Genomic DNA, 16,442 nt, shown 5'->3' with positions numbered 1-16,442 from the left:
ATCCCATGTATCCCAGGCTGACCTATGTAGCCAAGGGTCATCTTGAACTTCTGATCCTCCTGACTCCATTTCTGAAGTGCTGGACTCGTAGGTATGCGCCACCACACTCCGTTCATGTCGTCTGCGGTTAAAGCACAGGGTCTCGGTTTGCACAGACACACTCTACCGGCTTAGTCACGTTCTCAAACCCCAAGGGTAGGTTTTAAGTTTGGTCTTTGGCTGTGGACAGCAGAAGCTGGCTTCCTCCTATATCGATCCAAACACTGGATCTGGGCTGCAGCAAGGTCCTCTTCTCTCTCTGTCTTGCTTCCAGCTTGTTGTCGTGCTCTGCCTTTCCCCTCACTCCACCTTCCCCTTCACTCCACCTTCCCCTTCACTCCACCTTTCCTCCCCCTCACTCCCAGCTCTTCAATGCCAGCTCTGTACGGAGCACAGCTCTGCGCACTGGAAACTCTCTTGGAATGGATGTACCCCCCTGCTTCATTGGCTTTTCATGACTATAACAAAATACCAGAAGCAGGTTAACTTATTAAAGAAAAGAGATTTCTCATCTTATAGTTTTTGTAGATCCAAAAGCATGGCACTGGCGTCAGCTCAGTTCTGGTGCTCTTACCCTGGCCATCTTCAAACCAAAGAATGCACTATTCCCCATACTGCTGCTTGTGGCCAAGTAAGGTGGTGTAGCAATTTGGAACTGGTCATTCTCCACTCCAAGCTCATCCAGACCTGGGATCCAAAAGCGACTGGCCAGGTTGGGTTTGGTGCTGAGTCAGCTGCAGGCCTGAGATCTAGGGTGTGGGTCTGGGGTCTGAGCTTCACGTGGGGCCAGGCTGCCTGCTTTGAGCTGGGATTACTGAGCAGAACAATGGAGCTCAGAAGCCCCAGCGGGCAGGTTTCACAAGGCAGCAGGATCGGGTTCAGAGATGAGCTGCCAAGGATCTTCCGGAGCTTCCTGGCCTAACCGCAGCTCCCCCAAGGCCCGCCCCACCCCACTTCTCAGCACCTGGTGTCCTTTTCCTGCACCTCTTAAGTTCAGCTCAAAGCATCTTTGTCTGAGGCTGTTCAGGTGCAGCCACAGCTCCGCCTTGGCCTTGTTAATTACCTGGGCCTCCACCTCCTCCGTGTTTTAAGCCCCCAGGCCCTCCCCTGGCCCCAGTCATCAGAGAGGACACCGGCCTTCAAGGGTGAGAGCTGGGTCCAAGGGCTGCTGGGGAATGAAAGATGGGGTCCAGAGGGTGAGGCTCTGGGGTTCTCACTGAAGCCTAAGGTGCCCGGATCTCAGAAGGTGAGCATGCTTGGTCAGACTTGGTCACATGGAGCCTAGGCACCTACAGGGTGTAAAGTCTGGGTGGCGGGGCCAGGGCCAGGACCAAGCAGAAACTAATGGCAGACAGAACTGCCACAGAGGTACAGGGTGGGGTTGGATGTGCCCCCTAGCCTAGAATGCTCTCTTCTGCTTCCTGCCCCCTCCAGACCAGAGATCAATCCCTGTGTAACATTACCTGTACCCAGGTCAGCCCTGAAGATAGAATGAGGGGTGCTTCCCACCTCCAGATCCTGCTCCTGTTGGTGCTGGGTGAGTGGGGTGAGGGTTAGGGGTGTTGCCACAGAGACTCTAGCTGGAGGTTGCCCACCTCACCTCTCCCCGTGCCTGGTGCCTCTAGAGCACCGTGGAGCATTCTGATCTTTATTCCAAGGTATGGAGTCTCTCTGGCACTGACCTTGGGTTCTCCAAATCTGAGTATGCTGTATGTATATTGTGCCTAATTCCCACCTCCAACCTCCCAGTGCCTTGGGGAGGGTGATAGAGGCTACCAATGGCACAGAAGCTTGGCATGAGGGCAGTGTAACAAATATGTTCCACCTCCTACCTAATCTCTGACCCAGGCTCTGTTACCTGGCACCAAATCCCTAATCTAGTCCCTTGCCTGCTTCCTCCTGCAGGAGCCAGAATGCAGAAGTGTGCAGGTAAGGAAGCCTGGGACCCGCCTCCTCCCCAGCTTGGCCCTGTCCTCCTTTCTGCACCTGCTTCCCAGGCCCCAAGCCGACCCTCACTACCCACTTGTCCTGTCAAAGCTTGTGGGCAGCCCCGCATGTCCAGTCGAATCGTGGGGGGCCGGGATGCTCGAGACGGAGAATGGCCATGGCAGACAAGCATTCAGCACCGTGGCACCCACGTGTGCGGAGGGTCACTCGTGGCACCCCAGTGGGTGCTGACAGCAGCTCACTGCTTCCCCAGGTCAGTGCTCACTCACTAGTCCAGCTCCAGAAAACACAGGCCGAGGGCAAGTGGAGGGGCTGCCTGGGGAGGTGTGGGCAGTGCTGGCTCCTGACAGGCCCTGGGGTCCAGGTGTTGTCAGCAGCCCCCATGTCTACTGTAGACGGGTACTGCCATCAGAGTACAGTGTGCTCCTAGGAGCACTGAGTCTGGGTGTCATATCATCCCATGAGCTCTTGGTTCCTGTGCTGCGGGTGCTGCTGCCTCCTGACTACTCCGAGGACGAGGCCCGTGGGGACCTGGCCCTGCTACAGCTACGTCACCCAGTGTCCCTGAGTGCCCGAATCCAGCCTGTCTGCCTGCCTGCTCCAGGAGCCCATCCACCACCCGGGTCTCCATGCTGGGTCACTGGCTGGGGTAGCCTCAGCCCAGGAGGTAAAACACATGGGACTTTGGGGCACCCCATTCTCCTCCAGCTCTGACTGTGAATCCTGGTCTATCACAGTCCCAGTGTAGGACCCAGAGCCACGTGTGAGGACCCAAACTTCCCTTCCACTCAGACTCAAGGAGACCTGGTTGACAAGTCAGACCTTCCCACTCATCTTCCCACGGAGCCCCACTTCAAACTATGCTCTCTCCTGATTCTCAGATTTCTCCCTCTCCCCTCAGTACCACTCCCAGAGGGGCGACCCTTGCAAGGAGTGAGGGTACCACTGCTGGACTCTCACGCCTGTGACCGCCTCTACCACCTGGGTGCCAATGTGCCCCAGGGTGAGCGCATAGTGCTACCAGGGAACCTGTGTGCTGGCTACCGCCGGGGCCATAAGGATGCCTGCCAGGTGTGTCTGCTAATCCATATCATCTGGAATCGGTTCCCCAGCCTCTTACCTCTCTAGAACCCAGGACCCAGGAGGTTGCAGACCCCCAACCTAGAGCTACTACCCCATGTAACATGAATTGCTAAATGATCTTTTAATAAAAAATCGGGAGCCAGATATTGGGGTAAATGCTGAAAGATCAGAGAGACAAAGGAACAAGCCACTGCCACGTCTCACCTCGCCAACTCCATGCATCCTCTGACTAAAATCCTGAGTCCTTACCCAAAAGGCTCCAGCAGAAAAAGCTCCAGCTGAAAAGAGCTTCAGTTCCTGTCTCCTCATGCCTTATATACCTTTCTCCACCCAGCCATCACTTCCTTCCCAGTGCTGAGATTAATGGTGTGTATGCTTCCCAAATACTGGGATTAAAGGCATGAGATTTCTTTCTTTTTTTTTTAAAGATTTATTTATTTATTACGTATACAATATTCCTCCTGCATGTTGCCTGCAGGCCAGAAGAGGGCACCAGATCTCCTTATCAATGGTTGTGAGCCACCATGTGGTTGCTGGGAATTGAACTCAGGACCTCTGGAAGAGCAGCCAGTGCTCTTAACCTCTGAGCCACCTCGCCAGCCCCAAGGCATGAGATTTCAAGTGCTTGGATTAAAGGCGTGTGACTCCCAAGTACTGGGATCAAAGGTGTGTGCCACCACTGCATGGCTCTGTTTCTCTCCTAGACTGAGTCAATCTCATGTAGTCCAAGGTGGCTTTGAACTCACAGAGATCCAGACAGATCTCTGCTTCCTGAGTGCTAGGATTAAAAGTGTGTGCCACCACTGCCTGGCCTCTATATTTAATCTAGTGGCTTGTTCTGTTCTCTGATCTTCAGGCAAATGTTATTAGGGTACACAATATATCATCACAACCCCAGGGAACTGAACCTAGGAAAGTGGCCTTGAAAAGCTGGGAAGGGGGTTCCTGTGACCTAAACTCACCTTTTTCCTGCAGGGTGACTCTGGAGGACCCCTGACCTGTATGGAGTCTGGTCGTTGGGTCCTAGTGGGTGTGGTGAGCTGGGGTAAGGGCTGTGCCCTGCCCAATCGTCCAGGTGTCTATACCAACGTGGCCAAGTATAGTCCCTGGATCCAGGCTCACCTGAGCCTCTGATGCTGGAGGATTCAATAATGTGAATCTGGAGCTTCCTGGCCCATCCTGCGCTCCTCTTTCTTACATGAGGCTGAGATGCTGAGAGCCCATCTGCCCATGCCCCTGCCTCCTCTCCTCCTTGAGGTACATCTTCTGTCACTCAGGGATCTTCTGTGAGTGCCCTGCCTCACACTTCTGCCCTCTCCTTTTGGCTAGTATTTACCTCTTTCCGCTCTAGAGATGGGTAGACCAGCTGGGTAGACTGGCCCGTGTGCCTTTTATTTCCCTGGTGGAAGTCAGACAGATTTAAAGTATAAGAGGGACTCAACACCAGAGAGAATCTCCACTGCTGCCTTTGAAAGTCGAGGGGCCCGGCATTGTGAGTGCCAGCCACAAGGCACCGACAGCCAGCAGGAAAGAGAAATCTGTAACCACCAGGAAGCACATTCTGCCAACACTCAGGAGACTGGACACCAATTTCCCCATCTTCTGATCCCTTATCTTCACACTGGTGAAGCCCTCAACAGAAAGCTAGCTCAACTGAGCAACCCAAACTTTTGATCCACAGATGTTTGATTTAATAAATTTATGTTGTTTTAAGCTGCTACCTTTGTGGCAATTTGTTACATGGCCATAAAATCTAGTTTATATAGGTTTTACCCTACTGTGATGGAGACATGGCAGAGGAAGAAGAGCCCTGCCCTCTCTACACCAGGAGGCTCAGGAGTCTGTATGTCACATCCCAGGCTCAGAAAGTCCAGGACTACTCATACCAATAGATAGAGGCCAGCTCCTAGAGCATCAGAGAGAGCAGAAACCGAGCGAGATCTGGAGCATTTCAAAGCCTTCTCTTAGGAGCTAACAATGAGGAGGCAGAAACTGTGGTGGAGAAGGATCAAAGGCCTGGGTGTATCTGTTCCTTCCCCTTCTCTCTCATCTTCTCCTATACGCCAGGAGTTCAGGGGACTGTACTAGGTGGCCACTGGCCTCAAGAAAGGTTGTGTAGGGGCAGGACTCAGGGTTGCTATGCCTGCCCAAGGCTGAGAGCAAGCCACTGTGGAACAGAACTGGCCCACCTCTGGTGGGATGCTAAGGGACAAGGGTGCCCAGGGCAGGGAGGGCATCCTACAAACGCCCATGTGCATGTCCCTGGCAGGACTCGAACTCCTGCTGAGAAAACGCTGACTGCTCATGATGTCATGTACGTGCCTCACCCCGTGCCCTCTCCTCTTACCTGCCACCACCATCCTTCCTGCCTGGGGCCAGTCAAGCAATCCTCCAGGAAGCCTAAGATGGCAGCACCTGAGGAAATACTGAAAACAGAACAACCTCAGGGCCTTGGGCTCACCATGATATAAATCATGAATCCCTATCCAGAGAGTCCAGCATTCCTAAGGTATGACCAGGTAGCCAAAGAGAGATTCTAGAAGCAGAGAACTAGGCAGGGGTCAGTTAATGCCCCACTGTTCCCTGTGACATGTGCTTGAATGAGGGGAGGGCAGGGGTTCCCTGCACCACTTCATCAAAGTCTTGGCTTGCCTGTTTACTAAGTGAGAAAAATGGTGTTCAAAGTCAAAACAGGCCAGTCACAACTGGCAGGGGGTAGAGCGGTTTATCCGACCTACGCAGCCTGCTTCTCAAGAGTGTCCCGCTGCTTTCTCCACCTCGTCTGGCCTCTCAGCCGGTTTCTCAGTCGTCAGTGCACGCTGCTAACAAGGAACAGATCGGTCTATACCGTCTGTGGAATCTTGTCTGACAGCAAGACAGATCCAAGGCATGACCACCTGCTGAGGCTCTCAGCTGCAGCCTATCCATGGCCACAGCCCTCTCTTCAGGCTGAGGCTCTCAGCTGCAGCCTATCCATGGCCACAGCCCTCTCTTCAGGCCTGATCTGCTAGCTGACAGGATGGGAGAGAGCTGCAATGAAGACCAATGAGGGATGTTGCACCTGAGGAGAGAGATTTCGGAGGGTTCCTGAGGGGCCAGAGGCTACCGGCTCAAGTACCAATTATTAGTCACACCTTAGGAAATAGACACTGAGCACAAAGGCCTGTCGAGGCTGTAGAGGCTCTATAGTACTACTTCAGAAGGCTGAGGAGGTAGTGCAGTTGGTACAATGCTTGCCTGGCATTCGTACATAAAGCCCTAGCTTTGATCTCCAGAAGCCCATAAAACTGGGCATGATGATGTACACCTCTACAATCCCAGCACTTAGGAGGTGGAGGCAGGAGGATCAGAAGTGCAAGGTCATCCTCAGCTACATAGAAAGTTCAAAGCCGGCCTAGGCTACTTGATACCCTGTCTCAAGACAAAAGGAAAAACTTCCTAGACTGGGTATCTCCCCTGAGTCCCTGCACTGAATCCAGAGCCTTGGACATGCTAGGCAAACACAGTAACCACTAGTCTAAAGAATCCAGAGCCTTGGACATGCTAGGCAAACACAGTAACCACTAGTCTAAAGAATCCAGAGCCTTGGACATGCTAGGCAAACACAGTAACCACTAGTCTAAAACTCCACGCCTAGTCTCTCATATTAGAGAGAATTAGGCCTGCCTGGATGAGGTTAACTGCCCAGAGCTGCAGGGTCACGTGGAGGAGCAAGCTTAGTCAGCAGTCAAATGGAGGCCAAGCCTGCCGCACAGAGGGTTCCTTGGTAAGTGAACCAAGCCAGAAGATAAGAGAGTGAAGAAAGCTTGTAGTAGATGAGAGCCCTGGGGAGCGTTCCATAAACAGTGTCTCACAGAACAAAAGCAGAACACAGGGAATTTATTGGAAGACTCCCCACACTTAATTCCAGAAGGATTTGTCGTCACAGGAAGAGGTGCACCCTTGCATATGTAAAGTTTGAGATCATGCTTCATAACCCCACTTTCTAAAAGAAATTTTTGAGACACTGTTTTACTATGTTGCCTTAGCTGGCCTGGAACTCATCTGCCTCTGCATAGTGCTGGGATTAAAGCTGTGCTCTCCCTGCTCAGCGTAACTGCATGTTTTTTAAAAGGTTTCTTTTTAAAATTATGTGTACGAGTGTGTCTATGTCTATGTGCACATGAGTGCAGATGCCCACAGAAGCCAGAGTATCACATCCCCTGGAGCTGGAGTTGCAAGCAGTTGTTAGCCACCTGCTGTGAATACTGGGAACTGAACTCCGCAATAGCAATAATCTCTGTTAAGGGCTGAGTCATCTTTTCACTCACCGCTGCATGTTTTAAAACACAAGATGGGCAGGAAGATGTTTGTAAATCTTGTAAATTCAAGGCCAGCTTGTACTACATGGAGAGTTTCAGAAAGCCAGGACTACATAGTGAAACCTTGTCTCAAAATGAAAAAAAAAAAAAAAAAAAGAGGAACAGGGAATAGTGGTGGGTACACACCTGTAATCCCAGCACTTATGAGGTTGGAGGCAGGAGAATCAAGAACTTAAGGCCAGCCCAGGCTACCTAGAAAAACCCCCATACTAAAATAAATAATCCCAGCACTTGGGAGACAGAGGCAGGCAGATCTCTGTGAGTTCAAGGTCAGCCTGATCTACAGAGTGAGATCCAGGACAGGCACCAAAACTACACAGAGGAACCCTGTCTTGAAAAAAAAAACAATAAATACATACATACATACATAATACATAGGGGTTAGAGAGATAGCTCATTGGTTAAAACAGTACATATAACATAAAACAGTTTGATTCCTAACATCCACATCCGTCAGCCCACAACCACCTGTAACTCCAGCTACAGGGATCCCCTGGCCTCCCCAGGCACTGTACTCACATGCACGTAACTTAAAATAATAAAAATGTTAAAGTAGGGTGGGAATGCCTCCATCAAAGAATTACAGCAAGATCATAATGAGCAAGGTTCACTCTAGCCAGGTGTGGTGGTGCACCTTTAATTGCAGGACTAGGTAGGTTGAAGCAGGCAGCTCTCTGAGTTCAGGTCTAGCCTGGTCTACAGAGCAGTACCAGGACAGCCAGGGCTACACAGAGAAATCCTGTCTTGAAAGTAAAAAAGTCTACACTTGCTACAAACACAACAATTGGCATTGAGTTTCTACCTCTGTAACAATCTCAGACCCTGCCCACTCTCAAGGACCCTACAGCTTCAAGCTATGTGGAGTTTAAGTAGCACCCACTAACTTTGTCTGATACAGGATCTGAAATGGACTCTTAATGGCTGTCCACCTCTGGCAGAGAAGGTGAGAAGGCCCTTGGCCTTGCAGTTTAGGATGGCACAAACCAATGTCCAAAGGGCTGCCAGTCTAGAAAGTCAAGCCCACAGGCCCTTCTGAGTACTGAACCTAGGTGAGAAGGTGGGTTGCTGCCATAGGCTCCTGGGTGGAGGGGACATTATCCCTTCTTCTCCAATCTCAGGAAGTGTACCTGAGACAGTAAAAGGAATGAAGATAATCTAAAGAGCCACCCTCTCTGCCTATCAGACTGTTCAAACAAGTTCCCAATTAATGAGAATTTTCCAAGGAGTCTCATGTTGGAATAAGGAAAAGACGTGTCTTGAAACAAATGTCACAGCTCATCAGACCATCTTGTAGGAGTGACTGTAGTTGAAACAATGAGAGTCAAATGATGGACCGCACCTTGCCTAGGGCTGATTATTTATTCCACTTCAGTTTAAACCCCTTACAAGAACTCCACAAAGACTGGGGAGAGTTACTGGACCCCTTCCCTTACTCCTCTTCCTCATATGGCCACATTAAATCAATCTGTCTTTGCTTTCTGCTTTTCACTGTTTGTTTTTTGAGACGGGTTTTTTGGTGTTGTAGGGTAAAAGAGCCGGCCAAAGAAACCCACCCTGGCCAGAGGTAGCACCTCTCTCTCTCTCTCTCTCTCTCTCTCTCTCTCTCTCTCCCTCTCCCCCCACTTCACACCTTTCTTTTTGGTAGGCCTACCCACCTCCACCCTTTCCCTTCCCTAATAAAACTCTTATAGTGGGAAAAAAAAAAAAAAGAAGAAACCCACCCTGACCCTGAAACCAGAGCCAGTGAAAGAAACACATCCTACCCCTAAAACTAGAGCCAAAAGCCTAAAAAGGGCCAGTGAAAGAAACACACTTTGGCCCTGAAACCAGAGCCAAATCTGCCCCTGACCAACTAAACCAACCAATCCCTGAGCAGAAAACCAACCAATCCCTGAGCACAAAATCTAGCCAGTTTGAGCTCAAGGGGATTAAAATCCCACCAATTCCCACCCTGAAAATCTTCTCCCTGGAAAACTCTACCCCTAAGAAGCCCTGTATAAGCCCTGCACCTGTTCATTTTGGGCTGCTTTTCCCACCGTGACAGAGGCATTCACTGTCCTGGATTCTGCCCTCCCAGTGCATCTCTTGAATGGGGTTTGGGTGACGGCCTTCTGTCACTGGAGTGGAGCAAAGCAAGGCTGTACCGCTGTCCCTGGGGAAACCTTCCCCTAGCAGAGCGGAGTTGTTACACTCTGGGAACTTGAGCAGAACTGTAAGTTCACTGGGGAAACCCTCCTCTGCTAGGGCAGAGTTGTTACATTGGGGAAACCTTGCCCTGGAGCAAGGCCATAAGCTACTATGCTTAGGGTGACTTGTATTCCTTGGCTCCTGACTGCCAGGATCCCTTTCCATCCCAGCTGCAATGCTTACAGGTGTAGCCCTGGCTGTCCTGGAGCTCACTCTGTAGACCAGGCTGACCTCAAACTCAGGAGATTCGTCTGCCTCTGCCTCCCGAGTGGTGGGATTACAGGTGTGTACCAGGTGGCCAAGCCTAGCTAGCCAGGACTGATAAGACCCAGGCTTTGCCCCTAATAACTACAGCACCAGTTCTCTAAAACCAATAACTTCTCTAGCTCCTAACAGGCCACAAAACATGCCTGAACAGGATTTAACAAACCCAAGCCTGAGGCTAGATAAGGATAACATACAGTGGTGATAAGATCCAAAATTGTGCACCTTCTCAAAATGGCTGTAAAGTTACCCCCTCGCAACTCCTGCATGAGCTTGACCCTTAAATAAATGTGGGCTGGAGAGATGGTTCAGTGATGAAGACTTGACTGTTCTTTCAGAAGCTAGCCAGGTTCCATTTCCACCACCTACAAGGCGGTTCACAACCGGCTGCAACCCCAGTTCCAGAGGACCCGACGCCCTCTTCTGGCTTCCCCAAGCATTGCATGCAACTGGTGCACAGACATAAATGCAGGTAAAACACTCAAAAAAAATTTTTTTAATGACAGACGCCCTTGAATCGTCGTCCCTGATTCTCTACGCTCCAAAGCAAGCCACGCTTACGCCTCAGACCCATGAGGCAATCTAAACCAGGGCCTCAGCCTTTGCCCAAGGGTAGCTCAGGCAACCGAGATGGCCGCCACAGATCGCGTAAGAGAGACGCTTCCGGATCGCTTAAGATGGCGGCGACGGTATGGGAGGGGCTGCGGGAGGAAGGGGGCGTGGCGGGCGGGGCCGCGCGGAGCACGCCGGGCCTCCGGGCCGCGCTTGGGCTGCCGGGAAGGGGCGGAGCGTGGCCGCGCCGGCGCGTCGAGCCAGAAGCAGCCGCCGGGATGGTGAGCGGGTGCGGGGGGAGGGGCGCGGGGCCGGGGGCGGCGGGGGCGCCGGGGCCAGGCCGGGGGCCGCGGGCTGGCGTTGACGCGGGCCCGCCATCCTCAGGACGTGTTCCTCATGATCCGGCGCCACAAGACCACCATCTTCACGGACGCCAAGGAGTCGAGTACCGTGTTCGAATTAAAGCGCATAGTCGAAGGCATCCTCAAGCGGCCGCCGGACGAGCAGCGGCTGTACAAGGTGCGACGAGCGGGCGTGGCGGTTGCGCGCGTGGGGGCCAGGCAGGACGCCCAACAAGGGGGTCTCAGATTGTGATGAGGGGCTGGCGGCATCGGGTCCCCGGCCAGCCGCCCCGCCCTGCCAGGCGGCCTTGCTCAACGGTTAGGGAAACCGAGGCCTCGGTGATCTTATGCAGCCGAAGGTCGTCGCAAAGCCAGGGTTTGAACCACAGTGTACCTAATCTAAGGCCTGCGGGGAGTCAGCTGGAATCCCACTGCTGGAGGGTGGGGTGGAACTCGATGAATGCGGTGTTGTCTAGAAGATAGGTTATCCCACCAGTGCTTCACCTAGTCAGTGTTTATCCTTGCCAGTCTCCTGATATTCTAGAACCACCTCTCATTCAAGCACACATTTTTACTTGGGAAGCCAGCTCCAGTTTTCAGTAAGCCAGGCTATGGAGTTGGATCCTTGTGCCACAAACCCGATTCAGGTTTCCCAGAAGCATGATGTCAATCTAAGTGCATTGAGCTAATTCTGGCTGGAAAGGGGAGCTGACCTTTTGCTCCAGATTAAAGCCTGGCTTCCTGTTTCTGAAGGGCTTTCTCTATGATAGCCACTGGGCTTTTCCTTGAAAGACCCTTTTGCTATTCTAGGAACCACACATAGTGTTCTAGTAAAGCTTTCTAGGCCTCTCTTATGTTATTGAAACTTTTGACTGCCCTGTGAGTTGGATATTCCAGCAATTCCCATTTTAAGGTGACGGTTGATTTTTAAAAAAAAAAAACAAAAACAAAGAAAAACCTGACTAGGAGTCAGGGATGCAACTCTGTTGAGTTACGGTAACACAGCCTGCATCAAAGTCCTAGGTTAGATCATCAGCCTGGAAAAACTGGGCAATAATTCTACTTGGGAGGTAGAGGCAGGAGGATTAGAAGTTCAGAGCATCTACTGTATGAGATTGACTCTCCAAAAAAAATAAATAAATAGAATCCAATACCTTTATTTACCTAGAGAGCTTGGAAAAGCCAGAACCCAGAGCCTTTGTGAGTTTTATTTTTGTGTGGTACATGCCACCACAGTCCAGGTGCTTGTGAAGGCCAGAAACATCAGATTCGCTTGAACTGGAGTTGTGAGCCAATATATATTATATGGGTGCTGGAAAATGAACTTAGGATTCTCTGCCAGAGCTTTTAACTACTGTGAGCCATCCAGCCAGATTTGGAAATTCTTGGCTCTGGAATGTGTGCTTTACTTAGGGATGACTCTCCTCAACATAGTTGCTGACATGCTATGCTGACCAAAAGGCTTTCTTTGGGACTTGTCCCTTTTAGGACCTCTCCCCCAAACCTGCTTCTCTCTTCAGGATGACCAGCTCCTTGATGATGGAAAAACTCTGGGCGAGTGTGGCTTCACTAGCCAGACAGCACGGCCACAGGCCCCAGCCACAGTGGGCCTGGCCTTCCGAGCAGGTAAGATAGCTAACCTGGATGGCAGCTGGCAGTCTGGTAACATCCAAAGGAGGAGGACTTTGGGGAGCCTGTAGTCACCCAAAGCTTTGAGGGAATATCTTTCCAGTCCACAAAGAGCATGAGGTATTTGTTTCCTTATTAAAAAGCAAAGCCTGGGGCCGGGCGGTGGTGGCGCACGCCTTTAATCCCAGCACTCGGGAGGCAGAGCCAGGTGGATCTCTGTGAGTTCGAGGCCAGCCTGGGCTACCAAGTGAGTTCCAGGAAAGGCGCAAAGCTACACAGAGAAACCCTGTCTCGAAAAACAAACAAACAAAAAAAAAAAGCAAAGCCTGGGGACTGAATAAATAGCTCAGCAATTAAAAGCACTGGCTGCTCTTCCAGAGGACTTGGGTTCCACTCCTAGTACCCACACGGCAGCTCAGAACTGTAGTTCCGGTTCCAGGGGACCTGAAGCCCTCTTCCAGTGTCCTTGAAGCACCAGGCATGCACACGGAGCAGACTTACATGCTGAGAAAACACCCATCCACATAAAAAATTATTTAAAACATTGAAACACATGGACTTGGGAGGCAGAGGCAGGTGGATCTCAGTTCAAGGCCAGCCTGGTCTATAGAGAAGAGTTCCAGGACAAAACCCTGTCTCAAAAAAAAAAAAAAAAAAACAAAAACAAAACCTGACACACAAACAGGAGTTGTGGAAATAAAGATGACTTTCAGGTTCCTTTCCTAGTACCAGCCATATTTATAGGATTTATTGAATAGTTGGCCCTGTACTTTATATATTGTCCCACCTCATCTCTTTTTTTGGAGATTGATGGGGCAGGGTTCAAGACATGTTTTCTCTGTGTTGCCTTGACTGTCCTGGAACTTGCTCTATAGACCAGGCTGGCCTTGAACCCAACAGAGATCCACCTGTCTCTGTCTCCCTGGGACTAAAGGTGTGTGCCACCATGACCAGAATGATTGTGCCAGATTTTAAGGACAAGTGAGCTGGGGTAGTTAGATCTCCTGTCAGACTGGTGGTGCACACCTTTAATCCCAGGCAGAGGCCAGCCTGGTCTACAGAGGAGTTCCAGGACGGCCAGGGCTCTGTAGAGACCCTGCCTAGGGGCAGGAAGAGATTTAATAATTTTATTCTTTGCCTCTTGGAATTTTTAACTAGCTAGGGTCATAGAACTTGTTTTTACAGCTGTGGACCTAGGGACTGTGTACATGGGCAAGAAAATGTGGAGAAGTGGCTCAGCCATGAAGAACACTGGCTCTTGCAGAGGACCTGAGTTCAGTTCCTAGTATCCACAGCTCAACCATCTGTAACACCAGTTCCAGACAATCCAATGCCTTTGACCTTCATAGGTACAAGCCATACATACATACATGAAAATCTTTTAAAGTGACAGGAAGTACTTTATCTTGAAAGAAAGTATAACCAGAGGCTAAGGCAGGGGAAGTATGGTTCTAGTTACACTTCTTAGTTTTTATCAAGTAAATCTCCGCTCACGCATAGCTGATTGCCACTCTTTGACCACCCAGCCTGGAGTTCCCATGTCCACCCAGGCAGAGCCTGCTGCAAGTGCCCCACATTATGGGAATCTGCCCTGAGATAACTGCCTGGTAGGTGACATTGAGGCACTTGTGGGACTAGTGAAGATCCACAGGTCAGATGTCAAGTGAGGTTCCCTTTTGCATGGGCTCATGAGGATGAAAACACAACTTATCTGCTTCTTAAGCTAAGGCAAGTTTGTGTTCTCTCAAAAAGTCACCCTTTTTTTCCAAGCAGAACCTAGTAACCTAGAGGCTAACATTGTCCTGGAAGACATTGATAGCCCTATTTCATAGTTATATCAAAGCTAAGGGAAGTGATTTTTTTTTTTTTTTTTTTTTGGCGGGGTTGCGGGGGTGGGAGGGCAGGTCCTGATAAGGCATTGAATATGGAGGCGACTGGTCCAAAAGGCACTATAATCCTTCTGGCACATGGAATGTGTTGTGACATGATGATGTTCAGGGTTGCTGTATCCATCACACATTTGCAGAAGCACTTCTAGAAGCAGCTGACAGTTAGCATTAGGTTTTTGGACCTAATTGGGTGCCATTCTGTCCATGCTGAAGCTTCTCCCTAACACTAACTGCTATTAGGGATGTTTTTGTTAAATGGCATTTTTAACTAGACCTATAACAGGAATGAAGGAAATAAATCAAGAACTGTGGCACTTTAGATTTGTAGCACCAGGTGATGGGTCTGTCTCCCCACCCCCCAGACAGGGTTTCTGTGTAACCCTGGCTGTCCTCATATTCAACCTGCCTCTAACCTCTGTTGGGATTAAAGGCGTGTGCAACCACCACAGCACCGCTGGCATTTGTGACCAGAATGGTTAATTGTGCATACTGCTCTTACAGAGCACCTGGGTCCAAGCACTCACATGTCAACTTGTTGGCATCCTTAAATTCCTGGTAGCAGTCCCAGCTCTTCCCTAGTCTGACAACCAGTAGTATCTCCAGACATGTATGGACACCTCATCAGTTGAAAATTGAGAGCCAGGTCATAAGTGTGGGACAAGCTAGGAAAAAAATATGTGGTGGGGGGATTTGTTTTGTACTGAGTCAATAATAAGCAGTGAAAATAGGGCTAAGGAGTTGAGAGTATTGCCTGAGGCATGAAGCTGGGGATCTGATCCCCAGCACTGCATTTAAAAAAAAAAAAAAAAAACCAGCACAATATGCTTGTAATCCCAGCACTTAGGGAGAGTTCAACGTTCTCTTTGGCTACATTAGCAGGTTTGAGGCTAGTCTGGGGCACATGACTAAAGCCAGTGGTAATATCTTATATTCCCAAGGCAGTGAGGTAACATTTGAATTCCATTGTGAATACCCAGCTAGCCTAAATATGGCAGCTTTAAGACCCAAAAGTACAAAGGCTGCCTTGGGTCATAAAGAAGTTTGGAAAGAGAAGGAAAGGTAATGACTTTAAGGGTTTTTAGTTTGTTTTTTGCTTTTTTTGAGACAGGGTTTCTGTGTGGTTTTGGTACCTGTCCTGGATCTTGCTCTGTAGACCAGGCTGGCCTCAAACTCAGAGATCCGCCTGGCTTTGTTTTTTTTTTTTTTTTTTTTTTTTTAAAGTGTTTTGTGCCTGCCTGTGTCAGATGACTTGAAAAACAGTTCACTTCAAAAGTAACATGCATTCTGTTTTTTGTTAACAGCTCTGGGAGCCCTAGAGCTCCCTCTGTAGATCAGTCTGGCCTTGAACTCTTGAGATCTGCCTGCTGTGTGCTGGTATTAAAGGTGGGCACCACCATGCCTGATGCAACTCTTAACCACTTGAGGCCTCTCTCCAGCTCAGTCTTGTGATGCATTGGGCATATATATTGTAGTCAAGAGTATGGAGTATGATGGTGAAGAGTTTGTCTTAAGGTCTTGGGATTTTGGGTATTTGGTGGCAAAGAAATTGAGATGCTGGTGGAGGGTATGGCAATTTGGAGACAGAAAGTGTAGGCTAGGCATCCTGGTCACACTGGTTGAGACCTATTGGGATCAGTGGTAAAATTAGGCCTCCGGGAACAGAAGACATAATACCATTGCCAAGTCACACAACCAAGGTTGGAAGGCCATGGTTTTGGTGGCATTTTGACCATCCTTCCAAGTGAAAAACATGGGGCATCTTCTCAAGCTCTGCTCCCTTCCACAGATGATGCCTTTGAAGCCCTGCGCATAGAGCCCTTCTCCAGCCCTCCAGAGCTTCCGGATGTGATGAAGCCACAGGATTCTGGAGGCAGTGCCAATGAACAAGCTGTGCAGTGAGGCCCCAGGCCCATCCCCCTAGAGACCCATTCCCTCAATAAAGATGATTTGGCTGTCCACCTGGCTGCTTTCTCTGTTCTGTCTTGCTCCACTGTACGTTCTACTTGCTCACTTTTCACAAGCTTACAAGGTGTAGTCTCATGGCTCAGGTGTCCTACAGGCCAAAGGGTAATGACTTAAGGGTTTTGGGGTTTTTTGCTTTTTTTGAGACAGGGTTTCTCTGTGGTTTTGGTGCCTGTCCTGGATCTTGC

At 50.1% G+C, this 16,442-nt stretch overlaps 2 protein-coding genes across 3 annotated transcripts; both read left to right on the top strand.

Moving 5' to 3' along the window:
• The first annotated feature begins 1,530 nt into the window (after positions 1 to 1,530).
• Prss33 (serine protease 33) lies at positions 1,531 to 4,782 on the top strand. Of its 2 annotated transcripts, none has more exons than XM_059269176.1 (6): positions 1,531 to 1,576; positions 1,945 to 1,968; positions 2,077 to 2,239; positions 2,382 to 2,653; positions 2,888 to 3,057; positions 4,045 to 4,782. In XM_059269176.1, the coding sequence occupies exons 1-6, from the start codon at positions 1,531 to 1,533 to the stop codon at positions 4,201 to 4,203; spliced, it is 834 nt and encodes a 277-aa protein (XP_059125159.1). In that variant the 3' UTR covers positions 4,204 to 4,782. The 2 variants fall into 2 exon arrangements, with proteins under 2 accessions (XP_059125159.1, XP_059125158.1); XM_059269175.1 differs by having other exon boundaries at positions 1,531 to 1,585.
• A 5,843-nt stretch (positions 4,783 to 10,625) lies between these two features.
• On the top strand, positions 10,626 to 16,248 carry Elob (elongin B). Its single transcript, XM_059270144.1, has 4 exons — positions 10,626 to 10,714; positions 10,818 to 10,952; positions 12,295 to 12,400; positions 16,079 to 16,248. The coding sequence occupies exons 1-4, from the start codon at positions 10,712 to 10,714 to the stop codon at positions 16,189 to 16,191; spliced, it is 357 nt and encodes a 118-aa protein (XP_059126127.1). The 5' UTR covers positions 10,626 to 10,711; the 3' UTR covers positions 16,192 to 16,248.
• Positions 16,249 to 16,442: the final 194 nt, after the last annotated feature.

The sequence above is a fragment of the Peromyscus eremicus genome, chromosome 8a, assembly GCF_949786415.1.
Source record: "Peromyscus eremicus chromosome 8a, PerEre_H2_v1, whole genome shotgun sequence".
NCBI lineage: Eukaryota > Metazoa > Chordata > Mammalia > Rodentia > Cricetidae > Peromyscus > Peromyscus eremicus.
The sequence above is the reverse complement of the archived record's forward strand: the minus strand, read 5'-3'. Positions and strand labels throughout refer to the sequence as shown.

Bases quoted from the DNA above. Each gene is read 5' to 3' on its own strand.
- Prss33 (XM_059269175.1), top strand. From the start codon at position 1,531: ATGAGGGGTGCTTCCCACCTCCAGATCCTGCTCCTGTTGGTGCTGGGT. The intron at 2,240-2,381 runs GTCAGTGCTCAC...TGTCTACTGTAG, and splicing joins GCAGCTCACTGCTTCCCCAG to ACGGGTACTGCCATCAGAGT. The intron at 2,654-2,887 runs GTAAAACACATG...CTCTCCCCTCAG, and splicing joins GGGTAGCCTCAGCCCAGGAG to TACCACTCCCAGAGGGGCGA.
- Elob (XM_059270144.1), top strand. The intron at 10,953-12,294 runs GTGCGACGAGCG...TTCTCTCTTCAG, and splicing joins ACGAGCAGCGGCTGTACAAG to GATGACCAGCTCCTTGATGA. The intron at 12,401-16,078 runs GTAAGATAGCTA...TCCCTTCCACAG, and splicing joins GGGCCTGGCCTTCCGAGCAG to ATGATGCCTTTGAAGCCCTG.